General features: G+C 46.6%; 1 protein-coding gene across 3 annotated transcripts; it reads left to right on the forward strand.

Annotated features, from left to right (window-relative positions):
• LOC132891705 (uncharacterized) lies at nt 1–27,298 on the forward strand. Of its 3 annotated transcripts, XR_009655357.1 has the most exons (5): nt 1–191; nt 416–6,967; nt 21,810–21,926; nt 22,626–22,685; nt 27,265–27,298. XR_009655357.1 is itself a non-coding variant. In XM_060929567.1 (2 exons), the coding sequence occupies exon 2, from the start codon at nt 655–657 to the stop codon at nt 6,721–6,723; it is 6,069 nt and encodes a 2,022-aa protein (XP_060785550.1). In that variant the 5' UTR covers nt 1–191; nt 416–654; the 3' UTR covers nt 6,724–7,183. The 3 variants fall into 3 exon arrangements, 1 of the variants encoding a protein (XP_060785550.1); XR_009655355.1 differs by lacking the exons at nt 21,810–21,926; nt 22,626–22,685; nt 27,265–27,298 and adding an exon at nt 7,192–7,589; XM_060929567.1 differs by lacking the exons at nt 21,810–21,926; nt 22,626–22,685; nt 27,265–27,298 and having other exon boundaries at nt 416–7,183.
• Nucleotides 27,299–27,672: the final 374 nt, after the last annotated feature.

Raw genomic sequence — 27,672 nt, forward strand, 5'->3', positions numbered from 1 at the left:
TGGCCCTACCAGCAGTTCTTATGTTAAAGTATGCAGAGACTTTTATTTTGCCTATTGTTTACACCCCACATTGTAGCTGCAGGAAATCTGTAGAGAGGAGAAGAAGAAAAAGTTAGACAGCATGGTTATAAGCAGCATGGAAGTTTGTTGTTGTGCTCCTCCTTCTGTGTAGCTGTTCAAAGGCATTCTCTGTAAGTAAATCATAGTAAAGTTGAGATCAAGTTGTGATGTTTGTGCCTGTGAAATTAGATTAAGATTATCTTTGAGCATTATGATTTTCAGCCAGAGTTAGCTATACCAGTGTATTTACCCTGTTAGCTTCTGTTAGCTTTTGTATCGATTGCACCTGAGCCAAACCTTTTATTTGGAAGATTCATATTTCTTTTATTGACTGGTGCATGTATCTGTGTTTTAGTTTCACAATTTTCCATATAAAGAGTCAACTTCACCCTCGGTGTCCCGGACTTATTGTGTGGAGTTGTTTAGCTTGCTGGATAGCTGAATTAGGACATTCTGTGAAGCCAGTACAGTGAAAAGAGAGACTTGTGAAGAGCTACTGATGACCAAACTGCAGTATTGTGCCGGCAGCCCGAACCAGTACGACAACTGCAACGTCGCTAGGAAGGATTGAGGTAAAACACATCCATAGTAGCCATGGACAGAGCAAATGCATCAGTCAGATCATCAGATTCCCATGTGAGTAGTGCTTCATGTAAAGTTGCATTGGCAGCAGCCACAGCACGTGCCAGAGCCCAAGCTGCGCATGCAAGAGCTGCTTATTCACGTAAAGAGATTGAATTAAAGATGGAAAAAGCCCGTCTTGATGCAACACTCATCGCCTTAGAAAGGGAGAGAGAGGCAGAAGCCGCCATGGCTGAAGCAGCAGTAATGGAGGCTGCAGCCGTAGACTTTGAAGATGAGTGCCGCAGTCGTGGACCAGAGTTACTGCCCAGGCAAAGTGCAGAACGGCGTACTGAGGAATATGTAGAAAGACACAGCCATCTCAGTGGCAGCTCACATTCACTCGAAGATTTACACTCATGTGAGGAGCAAATACCCCTCAATCCCAGTGCTTATGTATCTGTATGTGGAGATAAGGAAGGTGAACTCCCAACTCCTGATCACCATCAGCAATGTGACCATTTCGCAGATGGTAACCCCCATGTGGGCGATGTTCGTGCGAATACACAAGTGTGTACTGAGCCGATGAGTACCCAGCTGCATGCAGGCTTACCTGCTCACACACCCCGGCGTGCTGAACAAAGCGCGCTCAGGTCAGGCTTACCTGCTCACACATCCAGGCACGCTGACCACAGTCCACTCAGGTCAGGCTTACCTGCTTACACCTCCAGGCGTGCTGACCACAGCGCACTCAGGTCAGGCTTACCTGCTCACACATCCAGGAACGCTGACCACGGTCCACTCAGGTCAGGCTTACCTGCTCACACGTCCGGGCATGCTCACCACAGCCCACTCAGGTCGGGTTTACCTGCTCACACATCCAGACACGCTGACTACAGCCATTTCAGGCCAGGCATACCAGTTTATACACACAGGCACAACGACCACAGCCCCACCACATCTAGGGCTGCACATTGCCCCAGCGACACAGCCACATCTGACTTAGCGAGGTACCTAGCACGAAGTCAGCTAGTGTCATTAGGACTAACCAGGTTTGATGATAAGCCAGGAAATTACTTATCCTGGAAGAGCTCATTCCTGAACACCATTGACAGCCTAGATCTTACAGCAGGAGAAGAGATGGATTTATTAATAAGATGGCTAGGCCCAGAATCTGCAGCACATGCAAGGCGTATTAGATCAGTGAATGTGAGAGATCAAGCAGCAGGCTTATGGCTTGTGTGGGAGAGACTGGAGGAGATGTATGGCTCACCTGAAGCTATAGAGGGCGCTCTCTTCACTAAACTCGATCAATTCCCCAAAATATCAAACAAGGAGCATCATAAACTTAGGGAGCTGTCTGATTTGCTGTTAGAGATTCATTCTGCAAAACGTGAAGGATACTTACCTGGCCTATCCTATCTCGACACAGCAAGGGGCATAAACCCAATAGTGGAGAAACTGCCATACACGCTCCAGGACAAGTGGGTAATGGAAGGCTCCCGATACAAACAAGAATTCAGGGTCCCTTATCCTCCATTTGAATTCTTTTTACAGTTTGTACACAGGCAAGCAAAGGCACGCAATGACCCAAGCTTTAGTCTTCCTCTCTTAAGTACAGCAGTCAGGAAAGATAAGTTCAGTGAAAGCAGCCGAAGGACAGTTTCTGTGCATAAAACTGACGTTGCACACTCCGACTCCGCATCCACTGCCGAAGACCCAGAGAAGCAATGCCCTATGCATCAAAAACCACACTCCCTGCAAGTGTGCCGCGGCTTCAGGGAAAAGCTAATGGATGAACGAAAGAGAATACTAAAGGAGAATAACATATGTTTTAAATGCTGCGCGTCAAATAAGCATGTAGCCCGAGACTGTGAGGCAGCCATCAAATGTGCTGAGTGTGACAGCCATAGACACCCAACAGCGCTGCACCCAGGCCCAGCTCCGTGGGTCTCCAAGACCTCTCCACCCCCATCAGGGAATGGCGGGGAGAGCGATGAAGCATTAGAAACTGCTGTGGTTTCCAAATGCACGGAGGTATGTGGGGAAGGCTTCAATGGCAAATCATGCTCCAAGATATGTCTTGTGACGGTCTACCCGGCAGACTGCCGCAACCAGGGCAAAAGGATGTACGCCATGCTGGATGACCAAAGCAATAGGTCGCTGGCACGCTCAGAGTTTTTTGATATCTTCCATGTAGGCGGGCCCACATACTCTTACACTCTAAAAACCTGCTCTGGTGTTGGTGATGCGGCCGGCCGCCGAGCTACAGGCTTCGTCATCGAACCTGCAGATGGTGACATCAGCCTAACTCTGCCCACACTCCTGGAGTGTAACATGATTCCCAACAACAGAGACGAAATCCCCACTCAAGCCGCCGCGCACAGCCACCCTCACCTCAGAGCTATAGCCAATGAAATACCAGAAGTGGACATGAATGCTGAGATCCTGCTGCTTCTGGGCAGGGACATGCTGAGAGCGCACAAGGTGCGTAAACAGATCAACGGACCACATGACGCACCCTACGCACAGAGGCTGGACTTAGGATGGGTCATAGTTGGCGATGTGTGCCTGGGCAGCACACATCGGCCTCCCGAAGTCACCAGCATGAAAACATACATCCTTGAAAATGGCAGGCCAAGCCACTTTCCCCCATGTGAGAACCACTTGAAGGTAAAGGAGAAAATCTGTTCCCCTAATCAGCCCCAGCCTGTCAGCCGTGTGACATACAGTGACAACCTGGGCCTATCGGTTTTCCAGCAAACCAAGGATGATCACAAGCTTGCGCCATCAATGGAAGATCTCCTATTCCTTGAAACAATGGAAAATGAATTCTTCCAGGATTCGGCTAACAGTTGGGTGGCCCCGCTACCGTTCCGCCAACCCAGGATGTGTCTGCCTAATAACCGCCAATATGCCATGGGTCGGCTGAAGTCTCTGCACCGAACACTCAACAAAAATCCAGAGATGAAATCTCATTTTATGGACTTTATGCAAAAAATGCTGGACAGCCACCACGCAGAGCTTGCTCCTCCCATGCAAGATGGGAAGGAGTATTGGTACCTGCCCTTTTTTGGTGTCTACCACCCACAAAAACCCTCACAGATCCGTGTGGTGTTTGATTCAAGTGCACAGTTTGAAGGCAAGTCACTCAACAACGTGCTGCTCTCTGGGCCGAACATGAACAATAGCCTGCTAGGGGTTCTTATAAGGTTCAGGAAGAACTCAGTTGCATTCACAGCTGACATACAACAAATGTTTCATTGTTTTCTTGTCCGAGAAGACTGCAGGGATGTTCTACGCTTTCTCTGGCACAGAGATAATGACCTGAGTAAAGAGGTGGTGGACTACAGAATGAGGGTGCATGTCTTCAGAAACAGTCCCTCTCCTGCTGTGGCCATCTACGGATTACGAAGAGCTGCCCGCCAGGGAGAAGAACTGTATGGCAGTGATGTGCGGTACCTCACTGATCGAGATTTCTATGTGGATGATGTCCTCAAGTCCGTCTCCACCGTGGAGCAAGCAGTCGATCTACTCAAAAGAACACAGAAGATGCTGGCAGCCTCCAACCTCCGGCTCCACAAGGTAGCCTCCAACAAAGCCGATGTGATGGATGCATTTCCAGTCGAAGATCGCGCCAAAGACATCCAGGATCTTGACCTGTTTGTAGATGACTTACCAGATCAGCGAAGCCTCGGGGTGAAATGGAGCCTCATGTTAGACCACCTTACCTTTCATGTTCCTCAGGACGAAAGCCCTTACACACGCAGGGGCGTACTTTCAATGGTGAACAGCCTCTTCGACCCATTGGGGTTCTTGGCACCAGTGACTATCCAGGGCCGGCTATTGTTAAGAGAGCTGTCAGCACAGGCCTCGGACTGGGACTCACCCCTCCCTGAGGAAATGCGTGAGAAATGGACAGAGTGGCGAAGCTCACTGAGCCATCTCAGCAGCATTCATGTGCCCCGCACATACTTTTCCATTCCCCCCTCTGAGATACAAAGCATTGAACTATGCGTCTTTTCTGATGCATCTGTCAAAGCCATATCTGCTGTTGCCTACCTGAGAGTCACTAGCACCAAAGGGACAGTAGAACTGGGATTCGTCATGGGTAAAGCGCGGCTCGCCCCTCAGCCTGAACTCACAATCCCCAGGCTTGAACTGTGCGCAGCGGTCATGGCTGTTGAAATCGCAGAGGTAATAAGTGAAGAAATAGACCTCCCACTCAACTCCGTCATCTTTTACACAGACAGCAAGGTTGTCCTGGGCTACATATTCAACCAGTCAAGGCGCTTCTATGTATACGTAAACAACAGAGTTCAGCGTATAAGACAATCTACCATGCCTGAACAATGGCATTATGTGCCAACGGATCGGAATCCTGCAGACCATGGCTCACGCTCTGTTCCAGCCTCAAGACTCGGCAACACCTCATGGCTCACAGGCCCCTCGTTTCTCCTCAACTCTAAGCTTCCACCTGAGCAGCACACAGAGTTTGACCTTATCAACCCCGATAAGGACGTAGAAATCCGCCCTGAAGTCAAAACCCTATCCACACACGTCACTGAGAGCTTCCTTGACTCCAAACGCTGGGAGCGCTTCTCCACATGGAGATCACTGATCCATGCTGTGGCCAAACTCAGACACATAGCCCTGTGTTTCGCTCACTCACAGAATGATGGAGACTGTGCTGGGTGGCACATCTGTAAGAAGGCCATCTCCAGTGGTACTCTCGAAGAGGCAGAGAACCTTGTCATCTGGAGTGTGCAGCATGAAGTCTATGGAGAGGAGTTCCGTTGCATCACTGCGAAATGTGACCTCTCCAAGCAAAGCCCACTCATCAAGTTGAATCCCACCATCGACAGCAGTGGCCTACTGAGAGTAGGTGGTCGTATCAGTCAGTCAGGCCTTGAAGTAAAGGAAACAAACCCCATCATCTTACCTGGCAGTCATCACATCACCACTCTTATTGTACGACACCATCATGAGAGAGTGCAGCACCAGGGCAGGCACTTTACAGAGGGCGCTGTCAGAGAGAGCGGCCTGTGGATAATGGGAGCAAAGAGGTGTATTGGGAAGATATTAAACAAATGTGTGATTTGCAGACGACTCAGAGGCAAGATTGAGGTGCAGCAAATGAGTGAACTACCTGCAGATCGTCTTCAGCCAGGCCCCCCTTTCTCACATGTGGGCATGGACATGTTCGGGCCATGGGAAGTGTCCGCAAGGAGAACACGCGGGGGTCAGGCTAATAGTAAGAGATGGGCAATCCTGTTCACCTGTTTATGCACAAGGGCTGTCCACATCGAAGTGGTTGAAGAGATGAGCGCTTCTAGTTTCATCAATGCTCTGAGGCGTTTCTTTGCGCTGCGCGGCCCAGCCAAACAGTTGCGCTCAGACTGTGGGACCAACTTTGTTGGTGCATGCCGAGAAATGGGCATCAGCATTGTAGAGCAGAGTGAAGTCCAGAATTATCTGCAAGAAGAAAAATGTTCTTGGATCTTTAACCCACCCCATTCATCCCACATGGGTGGAGTGTGGGAACGCATGATCGGCGTTGCACGACGCATACTGGACAGTGTGCTGCTGCGTGCTGGACAAGCACATCTTACGCATGAATCACTCACCACTTTCCTTGCCGAGGTCACAGCCATAATTAACGCTCGTCCTTTGATACCAGTCTCATCTGACCCTGAGCATCCCCACATTCTGTCACCCTCCATCCTGTTGACCCAGAAATCAGGTACATCAGTTCCACCTTTGGGAAGCTGCAGTCCAAGGGAGATCTTAAAGAATCAGTGGAAACGTGTACAGCTGCTGGCTGACGAGTTCTGGAATAGGTGGCGCAAGGAGTATCTTGGCACTCTGCAGTCACGGCACAAGTGGCAACACAAGAGACCAGATCTCAAGCCAGGAGACGTTGTTCTTCTCAAGGAGAAACGGGTCAGGAGGAATGAGTGGCCTATGGGGGTTGTCGTTAAGACAGTCCCAAGCCAGGATGGACTAATAAGGAAGGCTGAAGTCAAGATTGTTCAGCAAGGAACAACAAAGAACTATTATAGACCTATTTCAGAACTAGTGTTCCTTCTATCCCCAGAGTAAGGTATCATTCTAATGTGTTATGGTATCTCTAAGATACCAGACGGGGAGTGTTCTGGCCCTACCAGCAGTTCTTATGTTAAAGTATGCAGAGACTTTTATTTTGCCTATTGTTTACACCCCACATTGTAGCTGCAGGAAATCTGTAGAGAGGAGAAGAAGAAAAAGTTAGACAGCATGGTTATAAGCAGCATGGAAGTTTGTTGTTGTGCTCCTCCTTCTGTGTAGCTGTTCAAAGGCATTCTCTGTAAGTAAATCATAGTAAAGTTGAGATCAAGTTGTGATGTTTGTGCCTGTGAAATTAGATTAAGATTATCTTTGAGCATTATGATTTTCAGCCAGAGTTAGCTATACCAGTGTATTTACCCTGTTAGCTTCTGTTAGCTTTTGTATCGATTGCACCTGAGCCAAACCTTTTATTTGGAAGATTCATATTTCTTTTATTGACTGGTGCATGTATCTGTGTTTTAGTTTCACAATTTTCCATATAAAGAGTCAACTTCACCCTCGGTGTCCCGGACTTATTGTGTGGAGTTGTTTAGCTTGCTGGATAGCTGAATTAGGACATTCTGTGAAGCCAGTACAAGAAGAATAAAGTTAATGTTTTGGAATGGCCAAGTCAAAGTCCTGACCTTAATCCAATCGAAATGTTGTGGAAGGACTTGAAGCGAGCAGTTCATGTGAGGAAACCCACCAACATCCCAGAGTTGAAGCTGTTCTGTACAGAGGAATGAGCTAAAATTCCTCCAAGCCGGTGTGCAGGATCAACAGTTACCGGAAACGTTTAGTTGAAGTTATTGCTGCACAAAGGGGTCACACCAGATACTGAAAGCAAAGGTTCACATACTTTTGCCACTCACAGATATGTAATATTGGATCATTTTCCTCAATAAATAAATGACCAAGTATAATATTTTTGTCTCATTTGTTTAACTGGGTTCTCTTTATCTACTTTTAGAACTTGTGTGAAAATCTGATGATGTTTTAGGTCATATTTATGCAGAAATATAGAAAATTCTAAAGGGTTCACAAACTTTCAAGCACCACTGGACGTTGCTGTTGCCACCATTGGTTTTACCAGCATCTTTCGTTGCTATCGTCATGGCTACTGTGGCTTCATTTGCATATTTACTCTGCCCAAATTTATGATAGATCGCCTCCAAAATCTGCCAGAATGGTCACCGTAGGTCTTAGCCACGGTTCCCATGGATCAACCGGCTTTGTATAACCTTAGCATAAGGCAGAAATTTAGCAGGACAGAATGAAAAAAAGTTTAAATTTACAATTCTTAGCCACTAGCACAACATCTAGGCATTTAGCACAAATTAGTAGCTATTTAAATATAAAAACCCTTTCACTGTCTCTGATCTTTTCAATAACATTTTTTTCACTTCGTTAAATGCTGAGCCAAAGCCAATTTGATTCAGAAGACAGAAAACAGTGGATCCCTGGCCTATGAAGCAACATGTGGCAACATGTGTAATTCCAGGTGGACAAAAAATTGTCATCTGGTGTTTTCATACTGATGTGAGAGCAATGGGTCTGAGAATGTTTTCAGAGATTTATCTTCTCGATTAGGATCATTATCTATAAGTGGGGATAACTGTATTGTAAAGTGATGGAAGGTGCTGGAAAAATAAGATGTACCGTAAGACTTCTGAACAGAGGGCGGCACGGTGGTGTAGTGGTTAGCGCTGTCGCCTCACAGCAAGAGGGTCCTGGGTTCGAGCCCAGCGGCCGGTGAGGGCCTTTCTGTGTGGAGTTTGCATGTTCTGTCTGTGTGGGTTTCCTCCGGATGCTCAGGTTTCCCCCACAGTCCAAAGACATGCAGGTTAGGTTATTTGGTGGTTCTAAATTGACCGCAGGTGTGAGTGTGAATGTTTGTTTGTCTCTGTGTCAGCCCTGCGATAACCTGGTGACTTGTCCAGGGTGTACCCCGCCTCTTGCCCATAGTCAGGGCCTGTGACCCTGTAAAACAGGATAAGCAACTACAGATAATGAATGGATGTGTTAGGGTTTTGCTGGGATTCGAACCTGGTTCGTTGGTGTGATGATCCAGCAAACCCCCACTAGGCCACCAGGGGAATGACTCAAATGCAGAGGCGTGAGGCGGAAGTAGAAAAAGTAACAAAAGGTTTATTTATACTATGTACACTATATACAATCCAAGGCAAAACAAAAAAAAACAAAAACAAAGAGTATAATTCAAAAAGAAAAAGGCAAAAATGCAAAAGCTCAGAAGATCCACAAAACACAGTACAAAGGAAACTGGAGATAAACATAACAGCACAAAGACTCCGTGACAAGAGGACTGAACTCAGGGGTATAAATACACAAACTAATTAAGGACACAGGTGAAGATAATTAGGACTAACAGGCAATTAACAAAAAAAAAAACACAAAACACAGGAACAGTGGTGGCCTCTAGAGGCCAAAATAAATATGACACGAAAAGGAAATAACAGCGGCCTCTAGAGGCCAAAACAGTCCAAGTCCTAACAGGACCCCCCCCTCTAGGAGCGTCTCCTGACGTTCCCAGGGCGATCCGGATGGGCCGAATGGAAGTCCCGACACAGTTCTTTATCCAGGACATCCCGAGCAGGAACCCAGCAGTGCTCCTCAGGACCATAGCCCTCCCAGTCCACCAGATATTGCAACCCGCCGCGGACCCGGCGGGAGTCAAGCAGGCGATGCACAGTGAACACAGTCTGCCCCTGGAAGATGCGGGGGGGTGGGGGGTTCCTAGGGGCAGGGGCATACGTAGACGTCAGTACAGGCCGCAACAGGGAAACATGGAAAGTGGGGTTGATCCTCAGAGTCCGGGGCAACTGGAGCCGGTAGGAGACAGGGTTCACCCTGCGCACCACCTTGAAGGGGCCAATGTAGCGAGGAGCAAGCTTGCGGTTCTCCACCCACAGCGGAAGGTCCTTAGTGGACAGCCAAACCCGCTGCCCAGGGCGGAAAGTGTGTGCAGGTCTTCTATGGCGGTTGGCCTGAGTCTGGTTGGTTCTGGAGGTCTGTATGAGGGTCTTCCTGACCTTGCTCCAGGTCTTGCGACACCGTCTCACATATTGGTTGACCGAGGGCACCCCCGCGTCCTCCTCCTGGTCCGGGAACAGAGGTGGCTGGAACCCGAATTGGCACTGGAATGGCGACAGCTTGGTGGCTGATGACTGCAGGGTGTTGTGGGCGTACTCTGCCCATGGCAGCCAGGTGCTCCACGATGTCGGGTTATCCATAGCCAGGCCTCGCAGGGTGGTTTCCAGGTCCTGGTTGAGCCTCTCCGTCTGACCATTGGACTGTGGGTGAAACCCAGAGGAGAGGCTGGCAGTGGCTCCGATGACCTTGCAGAACCCGTGCCACACTCGGGAGGAGAACTGGGGCCCTCGGTCTGAGACGATGTCCTGTGGAAGACCAAAGACTCGGAAGACATGATTAAATATAAGTTTCGCTGTTTCAAGAGCAGAGGGGAGTTTGCACAGAGGTATGAAGCGGCAGGCCTTGGAGAATCTGTCAACAATGACCAAAATGACCATGTTACCTTGTGACTCAGGGAGACCCGTGATGAAGTCGACTGCCACGTGGGACCAGGGACGCCGGGGAATGGTCAGAGGATGCAGGAGACCCTGGGGACGCTGTCGTGGGTTCTTGGTTCTGGTGCAAACCTCACAGGACAGGACAAATGACCTTACTTCCTGCTCCATGTTAGGCCACCAGAAGCGTCTTTTCAGGAAGTCCAGGGTCCTCCGAGCTCCCGGGTGGGCGGTGAGAGGGGAAGAGTGACCCCACTGGAGAACCTTGGCCCGGGCTTGATGTGGGACGTACAAGAGGCCCGGTGGCCCCGTCCCAGGACCGGGGTCCTGGCGTTGGGCTCGTCGAACAGCCTCCTCAATACCCCAGCGGACAGGGGCCACAATCCGGGACACCGGGATAATAGGCCCGACTTCATTCTCCCTGTTAGTGGCAGAGAACAGCCTGGACAGTGCGTCAGGTTTGGTGTTCTTGGAGCCGGGACGGTACGAGAGGGTGAAGTCAAACTGACTGAAAAACAGGGCCCACCTAGCCTGTCGAGGGTTCAGTCTCTTGGCTTGCTGGAGGTACTCCAGGTTCTTGTGGTCAGTCCAAACCAGGAATGGATGTTGCGCTCCCTCCAGCCAGTGCCTCCACTCCTCAAGGGCCAGTTTGACCGCTAGCAGTTCTCGATCCCCCACATCGTACCGGGACTCCGCAGGACTCAGGCGGTGGGAGAAGTAAGCGCAGGGGTGCAGCTTTCCTTCCGAATGTTGAGAGAGTACCGCACCGACACCACTGTCCGAGGCGTCCACCTCCACGATGAATGGTTGGGAGGTGTCCGGGAGGACCAGAATGGGTGCCGTGCAGAAGCGGTCCTTGAGGTCTCTGAACGCCTTTTCCGCCTGAGGAGACCAGACATAAGATCCACCTGTCCCTTTGGTGAGGTCTGACATGGGTGCTGCCACAGAACTGAAGTTCCTGATGAACTTGCGGTAGAAGTTAGCGAATCCTAAGAACCGCTGAACCTCCTTAACGGACTTGGGAGTAGGCCAGTCCCGGACAGCCAGGGTCTTGGCAGGGTCCATTTGGAGTTGGCCTGTCCGTACAATAAATCCCAGAAAGGAGACCTCGGGAACATGAAATTCGCATTTCTGGGCCTTGGCGAACAGATTGTTCTGTAGCAGCCTCTGGAGAACCTGGCGGACATGGTGGCGGTGCTCCTGCACGGTCTTGGAAAAGATAAGGATGTCATCAAGGTAGACAAAGACGTACAGGTTAATCATGTCCCTTAAGACGTCGTTGATTAGGGCCTGAAAAACAGCTGGTGCGTTGGTGAGTCCAAAGGGCATCACCTGGTATTCGTAGTGCCCAGACGGGGTGTTAAAGGCAGTCTTCCACTCGTCTCCCTGTCGGATACGGATGAGGTGGTATGCGTTCCGTAGGTCCAACTTGGTGAAGACGGTGGCGCCTTGGAGCAGGTCGAAAGCAGTGGACATCAGCGGAAGGGGATATCGGTTGCGCACAGTGATCTTGTTCAGGCCCCTGTAGTCAATACATGGTTGAAGCCCCCCATCCTTCTTGCCGACAAAGAAGAAGCCGGCACCAGCAGGTGAGGTGGAGGGTCGAATGAACCCAGAGACCAGGGCGTCTTTGAGGTATTCCTCCATAGCCTTGCGTTCTGGCTGAGAGAGGGAAAACAGTCTGCCACGAGGAGGGGTAGTCCCAGGGAGCAAGTCGATGGCACAGTCGTAGGCCCGGTGCGGAGGAAGAACGGCGGCCCTGCTCTTGCTGAATACCTCCTTGAGATCCCAGTACTCTGTGGGAACTTGAGATAACTCGGTGAGATCAGGGGGCTCGGCAGGAGACACAGGAGAGCTAGAGAGCAGACAAGAGGCATGGCATGCAGGGCCCCATTCCACAACCTGGCTTGTTACCCAGTCTATGCGAGGGTTGTGGCGAGTAAGCCAAGGAAGGCCTAGAATAACTGGGAACTCAGGTGAAGGAATCAGGTGCAGGGATATTTCTTCCTTGTGACCTTGAGACTGGAGGAAGACTGGAGAAGTAACTTGAGTGACTCTTCCATCACCTAACGCTTGGCCATCGAGGGCAGACACAGACAGAGGGACTTCAAGAGGTGCAGTAGGTATATTGATGCTTTGGGCGAAGTGAATATCCATAAAGTTCCCAGCCGCCCCTGAGTCTATCAAAGCTTGACAAGAGTGGACAGACTCACCCCCGGAGATGGAGACCGGGATGTAGATTCCTTGGCCAGGGAGTCCGGGAGAGAGGGTAGGCCCCGTCACAACCCTCCCTCGGCTGGACGGGGCGGTCCTTTTCCCAAGAGTTCGGGACATGATGCTCGGAAGTGACCAGGCTTGCCACAGTAGATGCAGCACTTGTCCCTCCTTCTGCGCTCCCTCTCAGATGCGGAGAGGCGAGTACGACCCACTTGCATGGGTTCTGGACAGTCACTGAAGGAGGTAGACGGTCTCCAGGTAGAGGTAGGGAGGCTGGGGGGGCTCAAGGCTTGGTGGCGTTCTCTCATCCTGTTGTCCAGACGAATAGCATGTGAGATGAGGGTTTCGAGGTCACTTGGGCATCCAATAGAGGCCAGACCGTCCTTGATGGGGTCAGACAGACCATGGTGGAAGGCTGACACCAGGGCAGTCTCGTTCCATCCACTTCCTGCTGCGAGTGTTCGGAACGAGATGGCGTAATCTGCGACGCTTCCTCCTTGCCGGATGGACATGAGCTTTCGGGCTGCGTCGGTACTGATGTCTGCCTGATCGAAGACCCGAAGCATCTCTTCAGAAAACAGCTGGAAATCAAAGCACTCAGGTCCCTGTCTTTGCCAGATAGCAGTAGCCCAGGCTCGCGCCTTACCAGCTAATAAGGTGATCACAAAGGCAATCTTGCGGCGATCCGTAGTGTAGGTGGTAGGCTGAAGCTCAAAGGTGAGTTGACACTGGGTAAGGAACTCTCGGCACTCACTGTGCTTGCCGTCATACCTCTGTGGTGCAGGAAGGCTGGGTTCGCAAGGTGAAGAAGGCAGCATGGCAGGAGGCACTGGAGCAGGAGTGGGAGCTGGATCAGGAACTGGATCAGGAGCAGGAGATGCAGGCAGAGATGTCAGCTGTGTCAGGGTTTTCCCAATTTGCTGAAGCAGTTCCTCGTGGCGAGCAAGGGCCTCACGTTGGCTGGTGAGCGTACATCCATGAGCGTCCATGGTCGCTCCGAAGCGTGTCAAAGCTGCCATAATTCCCTGAAGGTTGGCCGGGTAGACAGTTGAAGCAGCCTCTGCTGAGTCGGTCATGACGGAGTCTTTCTGTTAGGGTTTTGCTGGGATTCGAACCTGGTTCGTTGGTGTGATGATCCAGCAAACCCCCACTAGGCCACCAGGGGAATGACTCAAATGCAGAGGCGTGAGGTGGAAGTAGAAAAAGTAACAAAAGGTTTATTTATACTATGTACACTATATACAATCCAAGGCAAAACAAAAAAAACAAAAACAAAGAGTATAATTCAAAAAGAAAAAGGCAAAAATGCAAAAGCTCAGAAGATCCACAAAACACAGTACAAAGGAAACTGGAGATAAACATAACAGCACAAAGACTCCGTGACAAGAGGACTGAACTCAGGGGTATAAATACACAAACTAATTAAGGACACAAGTGAAGATAATTAGGACTAACAGGCAATTAACAAAAAAAAAAACACAAAACACAGGAACAGTGGCGGCCTCTAGAGGCCAAAATAAATATGACATGAAAAGGAAATAACAGCGGCCTCTAGAGGCCAAAACAGTCCAAGTCCTAACAGGATGGATGGACTTCTGAACAGCACTGAGAAAATCTCTTAATGACTACTATTAGGCTGTTTGCACAGGTTGTTTTTCCAAGCTAAAAACTGTAACATGGTAGAAATGGGTGGGATGCAAGAGCATAAACTCAGTGTATGTATTATTAAGGCAAATATAATAATCATAGACATAATCCATAGTGTACTGCAGGTCAAAATACAAGCAGACAGGGTCACTAGAGGTATATCCATAATCATAAGTAGGAGAACAACCACGAGTCAAGACATGAAACACAGAACATGGAAGTATAACTTGGGAAACAAGGATCAATAATGCATGAAACAATCAATAAAGGATAGTGTTGTAGTCTTGAGAAAGATCTCAAGACCACTTTTTGAAGGTCTCAGAATTGACTGCATTTTTATTTGGCCTTGTCTTGGTCTCAGACATAGAGGACTTGGGATTTTATTTTAAGACTAGTCAAGACCACAACTGCAGGGATTCACTAAATTGCCTGTGCATTGTCTGATTTATTTGTTAACATTGTTACTGTGATTGGATGTGAAATTTCCTGCTTCAAATGCGACCAATAACGTGACTCATTGCTAATTTGAAATTTTTCTTCTTGTTAATGGCTGTCACCCCTCCCCATCTCCACCCCCCCTTCACACCCACTGGTCTGGTCCTGGTCTTGACTCGGTCTCGCCCTGCCTTGGTGGTCTTGACTTGATCTTGACCCCTCGAAGTCTTGGTCTTGCCTTGATCTCGATACACTTTGGTCTTGGTCATGACTTTGTCTCGGTTCAGGTGGTCTTGATTACAACACTAACAAAGGAACAGTGTGAAACTAATTGAAATTCAACTCAGAAAAGATGCATACATTAAGTAACCAAACAACTGACAAGAATTTGGACAAGATATTGGAACAGGAGGGTAGAAAGAGGCAAATTAATTCAAAGTTATACTCAGGACAGGTGCACACATTAGGTAACAGACTGTGACAAAACAACAAGGCATAGCAAAGTCCATGCTGTAAATAGAACTCCAAACAAAAACATTAAAGGACATGGGACATGAAACATAAATGCATGCTATATCAGTTTCTTTCCATTAAAAATATGAATTAATTGCATCAACAAATACAAAATCATCTATTAAATTCAGCAAAATCGTTATATTCGTGATGATTATATGGCATTTCTGCTCGAGCTCCGATATGCATATTTTACAACCGGAAGAGCCGCTGTCACGTGATCATACGTCACAAAAACTTTCGGGCACAGCACAAGCGGGTAGATGAATGGAGAAGTGAATGACAAGAAAATTGTTTTTATAGTCTTTAACGTACATTGAACATCATGGTGTATTGTGCTGCTTATGGTTGCAATAATTCCAATGGGAAATGCCCTGGAGTAAGTTTTTTTGCATTCCCCAAGGACCCGAAGCTGAGGAAAGTGTGGGCTCACTACTGCCGTAGAAAAAACTTTGCACCTACTGTTTCCCACAAACTGTGTTCGGACCATTTCACTGAGGACTCTTTCAACATTAATACTCAGGTACTGAGCGATATTAATTGCCAAGCCAAATTTAAGAGGCCGTATAGCCGGGTTCATGGAGGCAGTGATAGCGCCATAATATACAGGGCCTAACATTCCTACAACTGTAGAGACAGTCAAGAAATCCTGTAACATTAATGGACATTTAAATAAATGTTATGTTGGTAAGTTTGTTTAACTTTTCTTAATTTTCATCTCTTTCGCCAAATGGCATAGTGTTGTTGGCTGTGTGATGGCATTTTGCCATTTTGAATGTTTTCATCTCGGACTCTGGAAGCATTGTATCTCAATCAATCTCGAAAAATATCAGCAAAAAAACCTAGCTTGCAACGGACTTTAGCTAGATCTATGATGAACTTTCAATGTATGATACAAAAATAATACTTCTTTCAACAGATCATTAGCCTTTGAGCAGAATTGTTTTTAACTTACCAGGAAGTGTTATCGAGCCGACCGCTTTCAGTTTCATGGGGATTGAATGAACTCTCACTCTCAGAATCATCTGACCCGTCAGAGTAAAGACAAGATCCATGTTCATGTGAATTTCCAGCTATCGGTTCGAATTGATAGGGTCTAACTTCACATCTCTGTGAAACATCGGGAATGTCACTGTCGATGGTGTCCATTTCGGTAACCTGTTTACATTAGATTCCCAAGCGCTGGCTCCTTGGAAAGTTTTTGTGACGTCACGGGTCACGTGACCACCTAGCTAATTAACGAATCATTGTTTTACGCTGATGTATAAAAAAGTTGAATAATGTGATGATTTTCACATTTTTGACACCCTGCAGTGATTTAGATGGCATTTCTTATGTCCTTTATACATAATTATACCCAGAAAAAAATCCATGTCCCATGTCCTTTAAAACACTTACACTACGTTCACACTGCAAGGCTTAATGCTCAATTCCGATTTTTTTGTGAAATCCGATTTTTTTGTGAGGTCGTTCACATTAACAAATATATGCGACTTGTATGTGATCCTCAGTATGAACGAAAAGCGACCTAAAAGTGTTCCGCATGCGCATTGCAGGATACGATGACGTCACACGCAGTGAGCATGGCCAGTGTTTACGGAAGTAACCTAAAGTTTCCTGTGTATGACAGTAGCCAGCATGGAGTACCTGGCGATGATGCAGTTGTTGTTGCGACGGAGCCAGAACATGCACAATAGCCTGATGTTAAGGAGGAGGTTGAGAAGGAAGAGGGCAAGGGTTTTGGCTCAGGCGTTCTGTGGGGTAGTGATTGCAACCTCCGTTCAAAGGAACGTGTGGGTGCGGAGTCGCATTGATGTCATGTGCCATGTTGTTGTAACTTTTTTTGAGAGACCCGCCGCCTACTTCAGTGCAGAATAGTGACGTTTGTGGCTTGTTGATGACGTGTAAGTCGGATGAATGCGACCTGGCGGTTCAGACTGAAGTCGCATATGAAAAGATCGGATAGGAATCGGAATTAGGACCACATATCCAAACGGCCTGGGTCGGATTTGAAAAAATCGGATCTGTGTCGTTCATATTGTCAATAAAAGATCGGATACAGGTCACATATGGGCGAAAAAATCGGATTTGAGTCACTTCAGCCTGCAGTGTGAACGTAGTGTTATTGTGCTAGGACATCTGTCACATGCTGAGAGCAGGAATTTGGGACAAAGAGATTTTGTCTAAATTAACAAATGACACCTGATCATGTAGTAGCAATGATTTCTTAATCAATAAGAAACTAGATACCATAAAATTCAGGCCAACCACATGGATGCTTGTGCACCGTTGTGAAGACCTTACTAAACATAATACAACATAAATTCTTTACTCAGCTTGGGTCATATCCTCATGTTTTAAATGTTAGCCATTGTTGAATTTGTTTTTCTTAAGAAACCTCACTGATGATGGGAACCTAATAGAGTATATAATTCCAGAGTTACTGAAGAATAGTGTTTGAGAAAACATTAAGAAAGCTAGTGCTATTAGTTTTTTTTTTTAATTTCAGATTAATAATAACTCATCCTATTCATGAATGTTGGCTCTTTCGTCATATTAAAGCCCTTTTCATTCTTTGCAGCAGCTATCCAAGATTAGTGATTGTAGATTGTTTCAGTAATTATACCTTTATCATGATTTTTTTTTTCATTTTGACCCACTAATCTTTATCTATTAAAAAAGAAAAGATGCTTATATAGATCCTGATTACCACTAATATATGCAGAATATTCCTTCCTGCATCAAAGAGATAGCTCTTTAATGAACCATGACCTACACTTTTTGTAGAGATGCAGATCTGAATATAAAATGATGGCATCCAAGTGAGATAAGGCTCTGGAATTGGCCAGTGTACATTCTATAATGATTCTGGATTAAGTTGCTCATTTTTGTCTTCATAAAATCACTACAGAGGAGACTCTGATCAATCAGCAGCGCCTGGCCACTTTCAAACTAATGGATTCTGGTTTAATTTTGATGAATGTGGACAATAAAATCTAGCCATGGTGCAGGTCTGGAGCAGATAAACAGCTTGTCTGGATGTTTGCATACCATTAAAAGGTCATCAAGCGAAGCCAAACAAATCCCAACCTTTACTCCAGTGTCATCAATCTGAGGCAGCTAAGCACCAGGCTTACATCACCTCCAATATGTGAATTGAAGCTTTGTAGGCAGAGATGATTGTTTTTGCTTGTTTTTACCTGCCAATTTTGGACCTCTGTGGACTAATCTAAAGGTCTTCCTGTTCAAAATGATACACGCAGCTTTGACAATCATTCAAGCATCCTTTCACATTTGCATTTCACATTGCAATGTGGGCCAGGCATCATCCATCTCTTCCCTTTGCTTTTCACAGACTGGAATTGTGCATTCTATTTTTCTGCATCTTACCATTCCCTCAGGTGTTCATGAGACATGTGGCATTTACACATGTCCGCAGAGCACAGGCTTGAAGATCCTTCCCTATTTAAATGACTGTGCTCCATCCTGTGACCAAGTAGTCTCAGATACTATAAGCACAGTTCTGTATACAAGATACAAGATGTTCTGTATCCTAGTACAGCAACTAGGATCCAAGGTCAAGACAATAAACCTTGAGGCCTGAAACTCTACATGTATTTTTGATTAGCTACATGGATGTGTTTCTAAAAACAGGTCAGTTACACATAAAACCCCTGTGTGCTGGCTACATATTGGTTTAGACATTAGCTAAGACACATTTAGCTTCAGCTTAAACCCCTATTATTCACCTAAGATCAATATTTGAATGAAGCATACCTTGTAGAAGCAAGATAGCCTCGATGTAGGAATTGCTCTAGGTAGGTATATGGACTGCTTCTTTTTCATCATCCACTGACCTGAAATTTTTAGACCATTAGCAAGTGATAAGTCAGAAAATGGAATTTGATGAACTTTAAAGCAGGTGATCTTGCTGCTTTAGAGTTCCAAGGTACCCCAATTTTGTCCTAAGCTCAGGTTACTGTCTGGAGTTTTGCATGTTCTCCCAGTGCCCATGTGGGATTCCTCTGGGCATTCCTGTTTTGTCCAACCTTTGGTAAGTGTACTAAGTTGCCCTTACATCTCAGTGACTCAATGTGTCTCAATTTGTGTGCTCCCATGTGATGAACTGCCATTGTATCGTTCTCCTGTTTCCAGAATCTACCATAACCCTAACCAAGATATAGCACTTACTGAAGATGAATGAATGAGTAAATTCACATTCATTATGTATTTGATTTACTGGCTTTTCAGTAATCATAAGGTAGATAAAGTCATAATGGTGATGGACTGCCACTTCAATATTTGCTTAAAGGTCCCATGGCATGAAATTTTCACTTTCTGAGGTTTTTTAACGTTAAAATGAGTTCCTCTGACCTTCTTAAGTTACCCCAGTGGCTAGAAATTTCATAATGTGTAAACCAAACTATGCCCAACATTTGAGAATGGCGCGTCAAAACGGCGCGTTGATAAGCTCTTCCCTTTACTACGTCAGCAAGGGAGATGATCCCCACACCCCCCCTCTGGATTCCCACCCACTGTATGGATTGCCCGCCCAGTTGTAGTGAGGAGACCATAGAGGACACAACAACATGGCATCACCTAAGCGAGCGAAACATGGAAATTGCGCTGTACATGGACGTGACAACACAGAAAAGAGTCTGTTTTTACTGCTGACGGGAGAGCCACTGAAGACGCAGTGGCTTAATTTTATTTACTCCAATAATACGCCGTCGAGTCTACCTAAGACGGTGTATGTTTGTCAGAAGCATTTTCCTGAGGAATGTTTCCACAACTTGGGACAGTACAGGGCAGGTTTTGCACATCAACTGTCACTGAAGCCTGGGTCCGTACCAAGCATCCCTGCCGCATCAGCAACAAACACCGAACAAGTAAGTGTATAACTGTTAAGTCGTTTTGCCGTGTTTTAAAATCGGTGCGTTAGCCTAGCAATGGCTACATTAGCTGTGCAGCTAACCGCTTCCTGCAGTTAGCCAGGTAATCTGCGCTACAAAACTAAAGAGCATGCAGCATGCTCTGTTAAACTGAGTTTAGTCTGGAAATTGACTGTAACTTATGAGCTTATGTTTGACTATTGCTCCGCAATGCATGTCTTCTGTTGGATAAGCGATATGTTGCTGTAGTTGCTGCTTCTATCCTCTTTGGTTATGGAGTGCGTGTTCAAGCCTAGGGTATTATACGTTTGTAAACTACCACTCCGAACACTCTCACTCTCTGTTCTCTGTGTCACGTTGAGTTTACGAAAGGAGTCCGAGGGAGAACGGGGTTTTGTCTTAGCAGCGTGGCTACAGGCGCTGATAGCAGCGAGTATGTGTGTGCGCAGCTTGGTCAAGCCCCTCCCCCTCCCCCCATGGCCCGCCCCCACCCTCTACCCTTCCCCGCCTCCTGCTTCTCATTAGCAAAACGACGCACTGGGAAAAGTGCTGAAATGGGGCTTTCTCCCAGGAGGCTATATTTACGTGCCGAGGGTTCATTTTGAGAAAGGCTGCGGATATAACATCCGGAAGCCTCCATGAGCCCGTTTAAAGCATCAACAAACCACCATGCCATGGGACCTTTAACTGACAAAAAACAGAGGTTATACTTAAAAACTATGACACAAATACACATTCTGTGATTATTTCCAATGCAAATACATTATCAATTTAGTGCTTTGGATTTCAATAACAGGATTAATCTGCGATAAATTAGAGATGACATCCCACCAAGGTAGGATGGAGTCAACCTTCAATCTGAAAAGGTCACTGGCTGTGACATGATGAGAGAACCTTCCTGGAAAAATCCATTAATCTCCAAATTTAAATTCTCAATCTTCTTCCTTATTACAGGGGGTTGAGTCTTGACCTCCGTCAGTTTCATAATTCCTTCATTTTCATAGCCATCATCGAGAGAGAACAAAGTGAATGATGAGAAAGAACAGAAAATTGGACACTTAATATACAATTAGTGATTGCACAGACACCAGAAAAGATTTCATACGGTGATGAAATTCATTAAACGAATGACTGCCATGGAAAGGAAAGCCTTTTAAAGTTTAAAGGACTTGTACAAGTAAGGAATAAAACAATTGAGGATGTGCTGGAAAGTAAATAGTCAATGGTGGGGTGGCGTGATGTGACTCAGTATGAAGCAGTGTCACTGTTACCACTTTTTCAAAGTTTATTATTTTCCAATAACAGTATACACTCACCTGTCACTTTATTAGGAACACCCATCCACCTGCTGTTTTATTTGATGTGGTTATCTAATCAGCCAATCCCTTGACACCAGCACGATGCATAAAATCATGCAGATACAAATCAAGAGCTTCAGTTAATGCTCACATCAAACATCAGAATTGGAAAAATTGTGTTCTCAAACTGTGACTTTCACTGTGGCATGGGTGTTGGTTTGAGCCAGATGGACTGGTTTGAGTATATCAGAAACTGCTGATCTCCTGGGGTTCAGTCTCTAGAGTTTACACAGAGTCATGAAAAAAAAAACACTGAGTGACTGACAGTTCTGTAGGTGGAAACAAATGCCTTGTTGATAAAAGAGGTCAGAGGAAAATGGCCAGTGGTGGGTTTCCCAAAAGCCTCTTAACGTTAATAGCATCTTAACTAGGAGAGAGAGTGTTCATTGTGCTGCTCACTCGATGATCTTTGTGCTATGATGCTTTTGGGAAACTTGGCACTCGTTGGTTTGCGCTACCAGGAAGGATACAATAACTCCTATAACTCTTTACAGTCATGGTGAGCAGAAAAGCATCTCAGCATGCAACAGCAGAAAACCACATTGGATTCCACTCCTGCAGCCAAGAACAGGAATCTGAGAATCAAGAACAAGTTCCTATTAAAGTGGCCGGTGAGTGTGTATTGAAGTGTTTTATTCTTTGTATACCACAGTCATGGGCGCCGCCAGGGGGGGAAAGGTTAGAACAATTCTAGGGGCCCAGCACTGCCATGGGGCCCTTTAAGGGGCTAATGAAATAACAACAATGCAATATTCCATCTGGTAAAATGAGCTAATTGAACAAGGTTGTCTATTTCTTGAGTTCTTCAACATAGTCATTTAACCCTCCCCCTTTTGCGAAATGGTACGGTCCAGTTCTGGTAGAAGTGCGATGCGTTAAATCTGTGTGCTGATCAGTGCAACGCTACTTGCTGCTGTGTCGTGGTGCAGCAGCCAGCCAGCCAGCAGTGGAGTGCGTACAGTCTATGATCGCTAAATATGAAGAGTGGCTGTCAAAAACGTAAAGAAAGGCAGCTGAAAGCTGAGAGGGACCAGAGAGGCAGGCAACTGGTCACTCAGTTTTTCCCAAAGAAAGGTAGCTATCGCTCACGTGTGTTCAAAATATTAGCAAATGGTAAATGAACAGTATGAACGTGGTTGGATTAGCCTATCAAGAGAACACTTTTACAGTTTGTACAGTGACATTTTTTCTATTTTAATAACTGAACTGACTTGTGTGATAAACAAGATGAAATATTATGTTATGCTGGTGCTAATAACTAGTGCTAATAACCAGTTTCATAACTAATGGGGTGCCCTAAATATGCACAGATTCAGCCTCAGGGGGACCTCCGCCCTACCAAACCACTGAACCCCCCTTTGGAGAAGGAGGTAAGCAGCAATACAACCCATAAATGCTTTAGGATTGAAGTTTTTAATGAGCGAGCACCATATACAGTTTGCTAGATTAAAGTGTTGCTAATAATGGTCCATGGAGGGGCAACCAATAGTCTAACTCTGCTTACGCTCAAATTTCTGTCTAGACACACTTTGCTTTGAACATATTCCCTTTTTGCAGAGCAGTACACACAGCTTTCTACCTAACACATAACAATCCATGGGATTTCCATAGGTATTTTGATGCTGGGTAGAAAACTTTTTCTATGATTTATTAGCAGTCACATCACACATTTCACTACCAATTGTCCTAGCACAAGAAGGCATGTGGCAAAATCTTGAATTTTCATTTGTGATTGTAAATGCACCAGAATTAGTCACTGACCAGTTTTCATCTAGTCCCTGGTAGGTTAATACATAAAATGTAATAACAAAGTCACAAACTTAAGGTCCATGGGCTATCAAAAGTCAAATAATGACAATAGTGCAATTGTGACGAGGGTGGGCAAAGTTGGGGGGCCCAAAATTCTAATCTTTCATAGGGCCCAAAATTTCTGGCGGCACCCCTGACCACAGTAATAATTACATATTTTTGTCTGATTGTAACGTCATACATTTGATCAGTTCTTAGTTACATTTAATGTTGTGGAACATCTACAAAACAAACTAGTTCCTTTTACTGTCAGGGATTGGGTAATAGACAGATGTAAGTGCAGAATAGGTTTTATTTATAATAGTGAAAACACACAGTCAGTCCAAATCGGCAAGCAATATCACCACAAATGAGGAACAAGCACAGGGTCAGGTGAGGCACAAACAGAGTATCACAGACAATGACAAAAACAGAAACAAGGAACAGGAACAGGATTTCATGAAACCAGGCAAACAACACAGGAAATAATGTTCGGTAATGTGTCCAAAAGAGCTCAATACTTTGCACTGAGCATGCATTTAAACAGTCTTCATATAGGTGCACCGATTGTGCCTTAATCATGAGGAGGTGTGCGTATGTTAAGAGCATGCGTGCGAGAGTCTGCTTGGCATGCACGCAGTCTGGAGCACACCCGAGAGTCCAACTGGTGCACGTGCCAAAGCGTGCAGGTCTGACAGTACCACCCCCCCAAAGAGCTCCCTCTGGGAGCGAAAATCCATCCTTGCTGGCCCTGGGGATGAGGGCCTGATGCTAGATGCCATGCCATTGGTGCATAGCTCTGAAATAACGTGGCACCAGACACTTGGCTCAGGTGGGGGCTTGGGCTCAAGCTCAGGACAGGACTTGGACTCTGGACTGGAATTGGGCTCAAGCTCTGGACTTGACTCGGACTCTAGACTGGAAGTGGGCTTGAGCTCTGGACTTGACTTGGACTCTGGACTGGAAGTGGGCTCAAGCTCTGGACTTGACTCAGACTCTGGACTGGAAGTGGGCTTGAGCTCTGAACATGACTTGGACTCTGGTGTGGGCTCGAGCTCTGGACTGGACCTTGGACTCTAGACTGGACTCAGGCATGGGCTCAAGCTCTGGACTGGACCTTGGTCTGGATGCAAGCTTGAGCTCTGGACCTGACTTGGACTCTGGACTGGACTCAGGCATGGGCTCGAGCTGTGTCTGCCCATCGCTTTGGTCCTGGTCAGGACCCAGCACTGAGATGATGACATCTTCATAGCCAGGTGGTGGCAGGACAATAACGTCTTCATAGCCAGGCCGCGGCAGGATGACGACATCTTCATAGCTGGGCGGCAGCAGGACAACGATGTCTTCGTAGCTAGCTGAGGCAGAGGCCACCCCGTCGTCCTCTGGCTCCAGTTCTGGAACTGGCTCAGGTTCTAGCACTGACTCTTGTGCTGGAGCTGGCACTGACTCTGGCACTGGCTCCGACTCTGGTACTGGCTCTGGCTCCGACTCTGGCACTGGCTCCAACTCTGGCACTGGCTCCGACTCTGGTACTGGCTCTGGAGCTGACATTGGCACTGGCTCCAGCTCAGACTCTGGTATTGGCACTGGCTCTGGCTCCACCTCTGACACTGGCACTGGCTCTGTCTCTGGAGCTGACATTGGCACTGGCTCCAGCTCAGAGTCTGGCATTGGCACTGGCTCTGGCTCCAACTCTGGTGCTGGCACTGGCACTGGCTCTAGCTCTGATTCTGGTGCTGGCTCTGATGCAGGTGCTGGCTCAGGTGCTGGCTCTGGCTTGTGCTCTGGTTCAGGCACTGGCTCTGGCTCTAATGCAGGCTCTGGCTCTTGCACTAGCTCTGACTCTGGTTCTGGTTCAGGCACTAGCTCTGGCTCTGAAGCAGGCTCTGGCTCTTGCACTGGTTCTAGCTCTGGCTCTGGTTCTGGTTCAGGCTCTGGTTCAGGCTCTGATGCAGGCTCCGGCTCTGGCATTGGTTCTAGCTCTGGCTGTGGTTCAGGCACAGGCTCTGGTTCAGGTGCTAGGTCTGGGATTGACTGTGGAACAGGCTGTGGGACTGGCTCTGGAATGCTGGCCTCTAGGAGGAGCTCTGGAGCAACTGTCTCCTGTGCTGTTGCTGTGTCGGCCACTGGAGGGATCTCTGGGGCAACAGCCTCCTCTGCTGCTGCTGTGTCAGCCTCAGATGTGATAGCCCCCTCCAAAAAAATTCATGGGGGTCCTCCTTCTCTAAAGTCTCATAGATAAACTGGAGCATGGCTAGAAAGGTCTATGAGCTCCAAAGGCACAGGTGCTCTACTCTGATGAGGTAATCTACCCATCACCCTGCTCATCCAGTAAGCAAAGTGAGCATGACGCTTACCCAGATAGGTTCTGGTGGCTTGGGCTCTTCGAGGTCTGTGTAGAAAATGTCACACTGCAGACTGAATCCCCTAGGATGATATATTCCCTCATAGGGTGCTGGCGGGCTCATTCCAAAACGCCGCTGGAAATAAAAGGAAAGGGGCTGAGATAAGGAAACCCGGAAACTGTGTGGAATGGCGTACTGGAATAATTCTGCTACATTCATTGTTTTGGCAAAGTATTCTGTCAAGGATTGGGTAGTAGACAGATGTAAATGCAGAATAGGTTTTATTTATAATAGTGAAAACACACAGTTGGACAGTCCAAATCGGCAGGCAATATCACAAACGAGGAACGAGCACAGGGTCAGGTGAGAAACAAACAGAGTATCACAGGCAACGACAAAAACAGAAACAAGGAACAGGATTTCAGGAAACTGGGAAAACAACGCAGGAAATGAGGTTTGGTAATGTGTCCAAAAGAACTTAATACTTTGCACTGAGTGTGTGTTTAAACAGTCTTTATATAGGTGCACCGATTGCGCCTTAACCATGAGCAGGTGTGTGTCATTAACAGTGTGCGTGTGAGAGTCCACTTGGTGTGTGCACAGTCCGGAACGTGCCCAAGAGTCCAACTGGTGCACGTGCCAAAGCGTGCAGGTCTGACATTTGTCACTTATGCTATAGCAGCATGTGCTCATGCCAATAACATAGATTCTAGTTTATATAATAATAATAATAATAATAATAATAATAATAAACTGTCCATGAACATGTAAGAAGGTACATGGTAACATACATTACACACTAGTTGGACTATTGCTCAGCTTTGAAGGGGCAATCATTTTAATCACTGCATGATTGTAATCCCTTTTTCCTTTGTACTTTTGTACTGACCCGAAATCACAGCCGAGCAGGACGTGCAAATATTCCATCAACGATATTTTATTTAAATGCCATACATTTTGCTTTACACTCTTGACATTTTTCTTTTGACTTTTTGTCTGATTATTATGGCAGACTTGACAAGCTTGCAGTTAGGGTCCTTTGCTGAAGCTGAAAGTCCAATCAGCCACTTATATGAGGCTGTTTAAGGTGAATAAAAGTGCAGAGCATTAATTAGGGCGGGAATTAATCAAGGGACTTTTCTAGCTGAGAGCAGTGTCAAGCGAGTCCTCGTGGCAATGTCATTAATGAAGCACAGCATGGTGGTAAGGTCTGCTAGAAACCATTTATGTGAGCTCAGTTTGCTAATTCCACTAATTACAGGCGTGATTTTTTTTTCATTTGGACATGTTGAAATGTCAGAAAGTTGAAGTAATACAGTATTAATATTGTGAATTATTCCTGACCTAGGTGGTATCTTAGTAGATACAGATACAAGTTCCTGTGTAAGGGACTTCTATCATTGTTCTATCACACTGTCTGACCTATTAGGAAAGGATGAATCATAAGAAAGAAGTAAAGGCTTCACATAGAGTCTACGTATCTGACTTTTCAGGCCCACCTCCTGTCTTGGCTTGAAGACTGAATGCCAAGCAGGACTGTTGAGACAGTACCAGCTTGTAGAGTGGTACCCCATGAACAGGATATGAATGCCAGAGGCCTTGGCATCTGTAAGACATTAGCATTCATGCCAAGCTACCATAGGCCGTGCTTTAGGAACCATATCTCGCGAGTCTCTTAGAGTTTGTTCCTGCCAAGTTCCTCAGCCCTAAAACTCCAGCATAATGCTCTGAACTAGGGCCAGCTTTGCAATTTTAGAGTTCACTTTCATTTACGCAGAATATTATTTCCCCATATGAGTACTTCCTTCTACTTCAGAGTGCCCACTATCAAGACTTTGGACATTTTGGCAACAACCATCTCATCTCATCTCATCTCATCTCATCTCATCTCATCTCATCTCATCTCATCTCATCTCATCTCATCTCATCTCATCTCATCTCATCTCATCTCATCTCATCTCATCTCATCTCATCTCATCTCATCTCATCTCATCTCATCTCATCTCTAGCCGCTTTATCCTGTTCTACAGGGTTGCAGGCAAGCTGGAGCCTATCCCAGCTGACTACGGGCGAAAGGCGGGGTACACCCTGGACAAGTCGCCAGGTCATCACAGGGCTGACACATAGACACAGACAACCATTCACACTCACATTCACACCTACGGTCAATTTAGAGTCACCAGTTAACCTAACCTGCATATCTTTGGACTGTGGGGGAAACCGG

The sequence above is a fragment of the Neoarius graeffei genome, chromosome 1 (genome assembly GCF_027579695.1).
Source record: "Neoarius graeffei isolate fNeoGra1 chromosome 1, fNeoGra1.pri, whole genome shotgun sequence".
In the NCBI taxonomy this organism is placed as follows: Eukaryota; Metazoa; Chordata; class Actinopteri; order Siluriformes; family Ariidae; genus Neoarius; species Neoarius graeffei.

Bases quoted from the DNA above. Each gene is read 5' to 3' on its own strand.
- LOC132891705 (XM_060929567.1), top strand. From the start codon at position 655: ATGGACAGAGCAAATGCATCAGTCAGATCATCAGATTCCCATGTGAGT.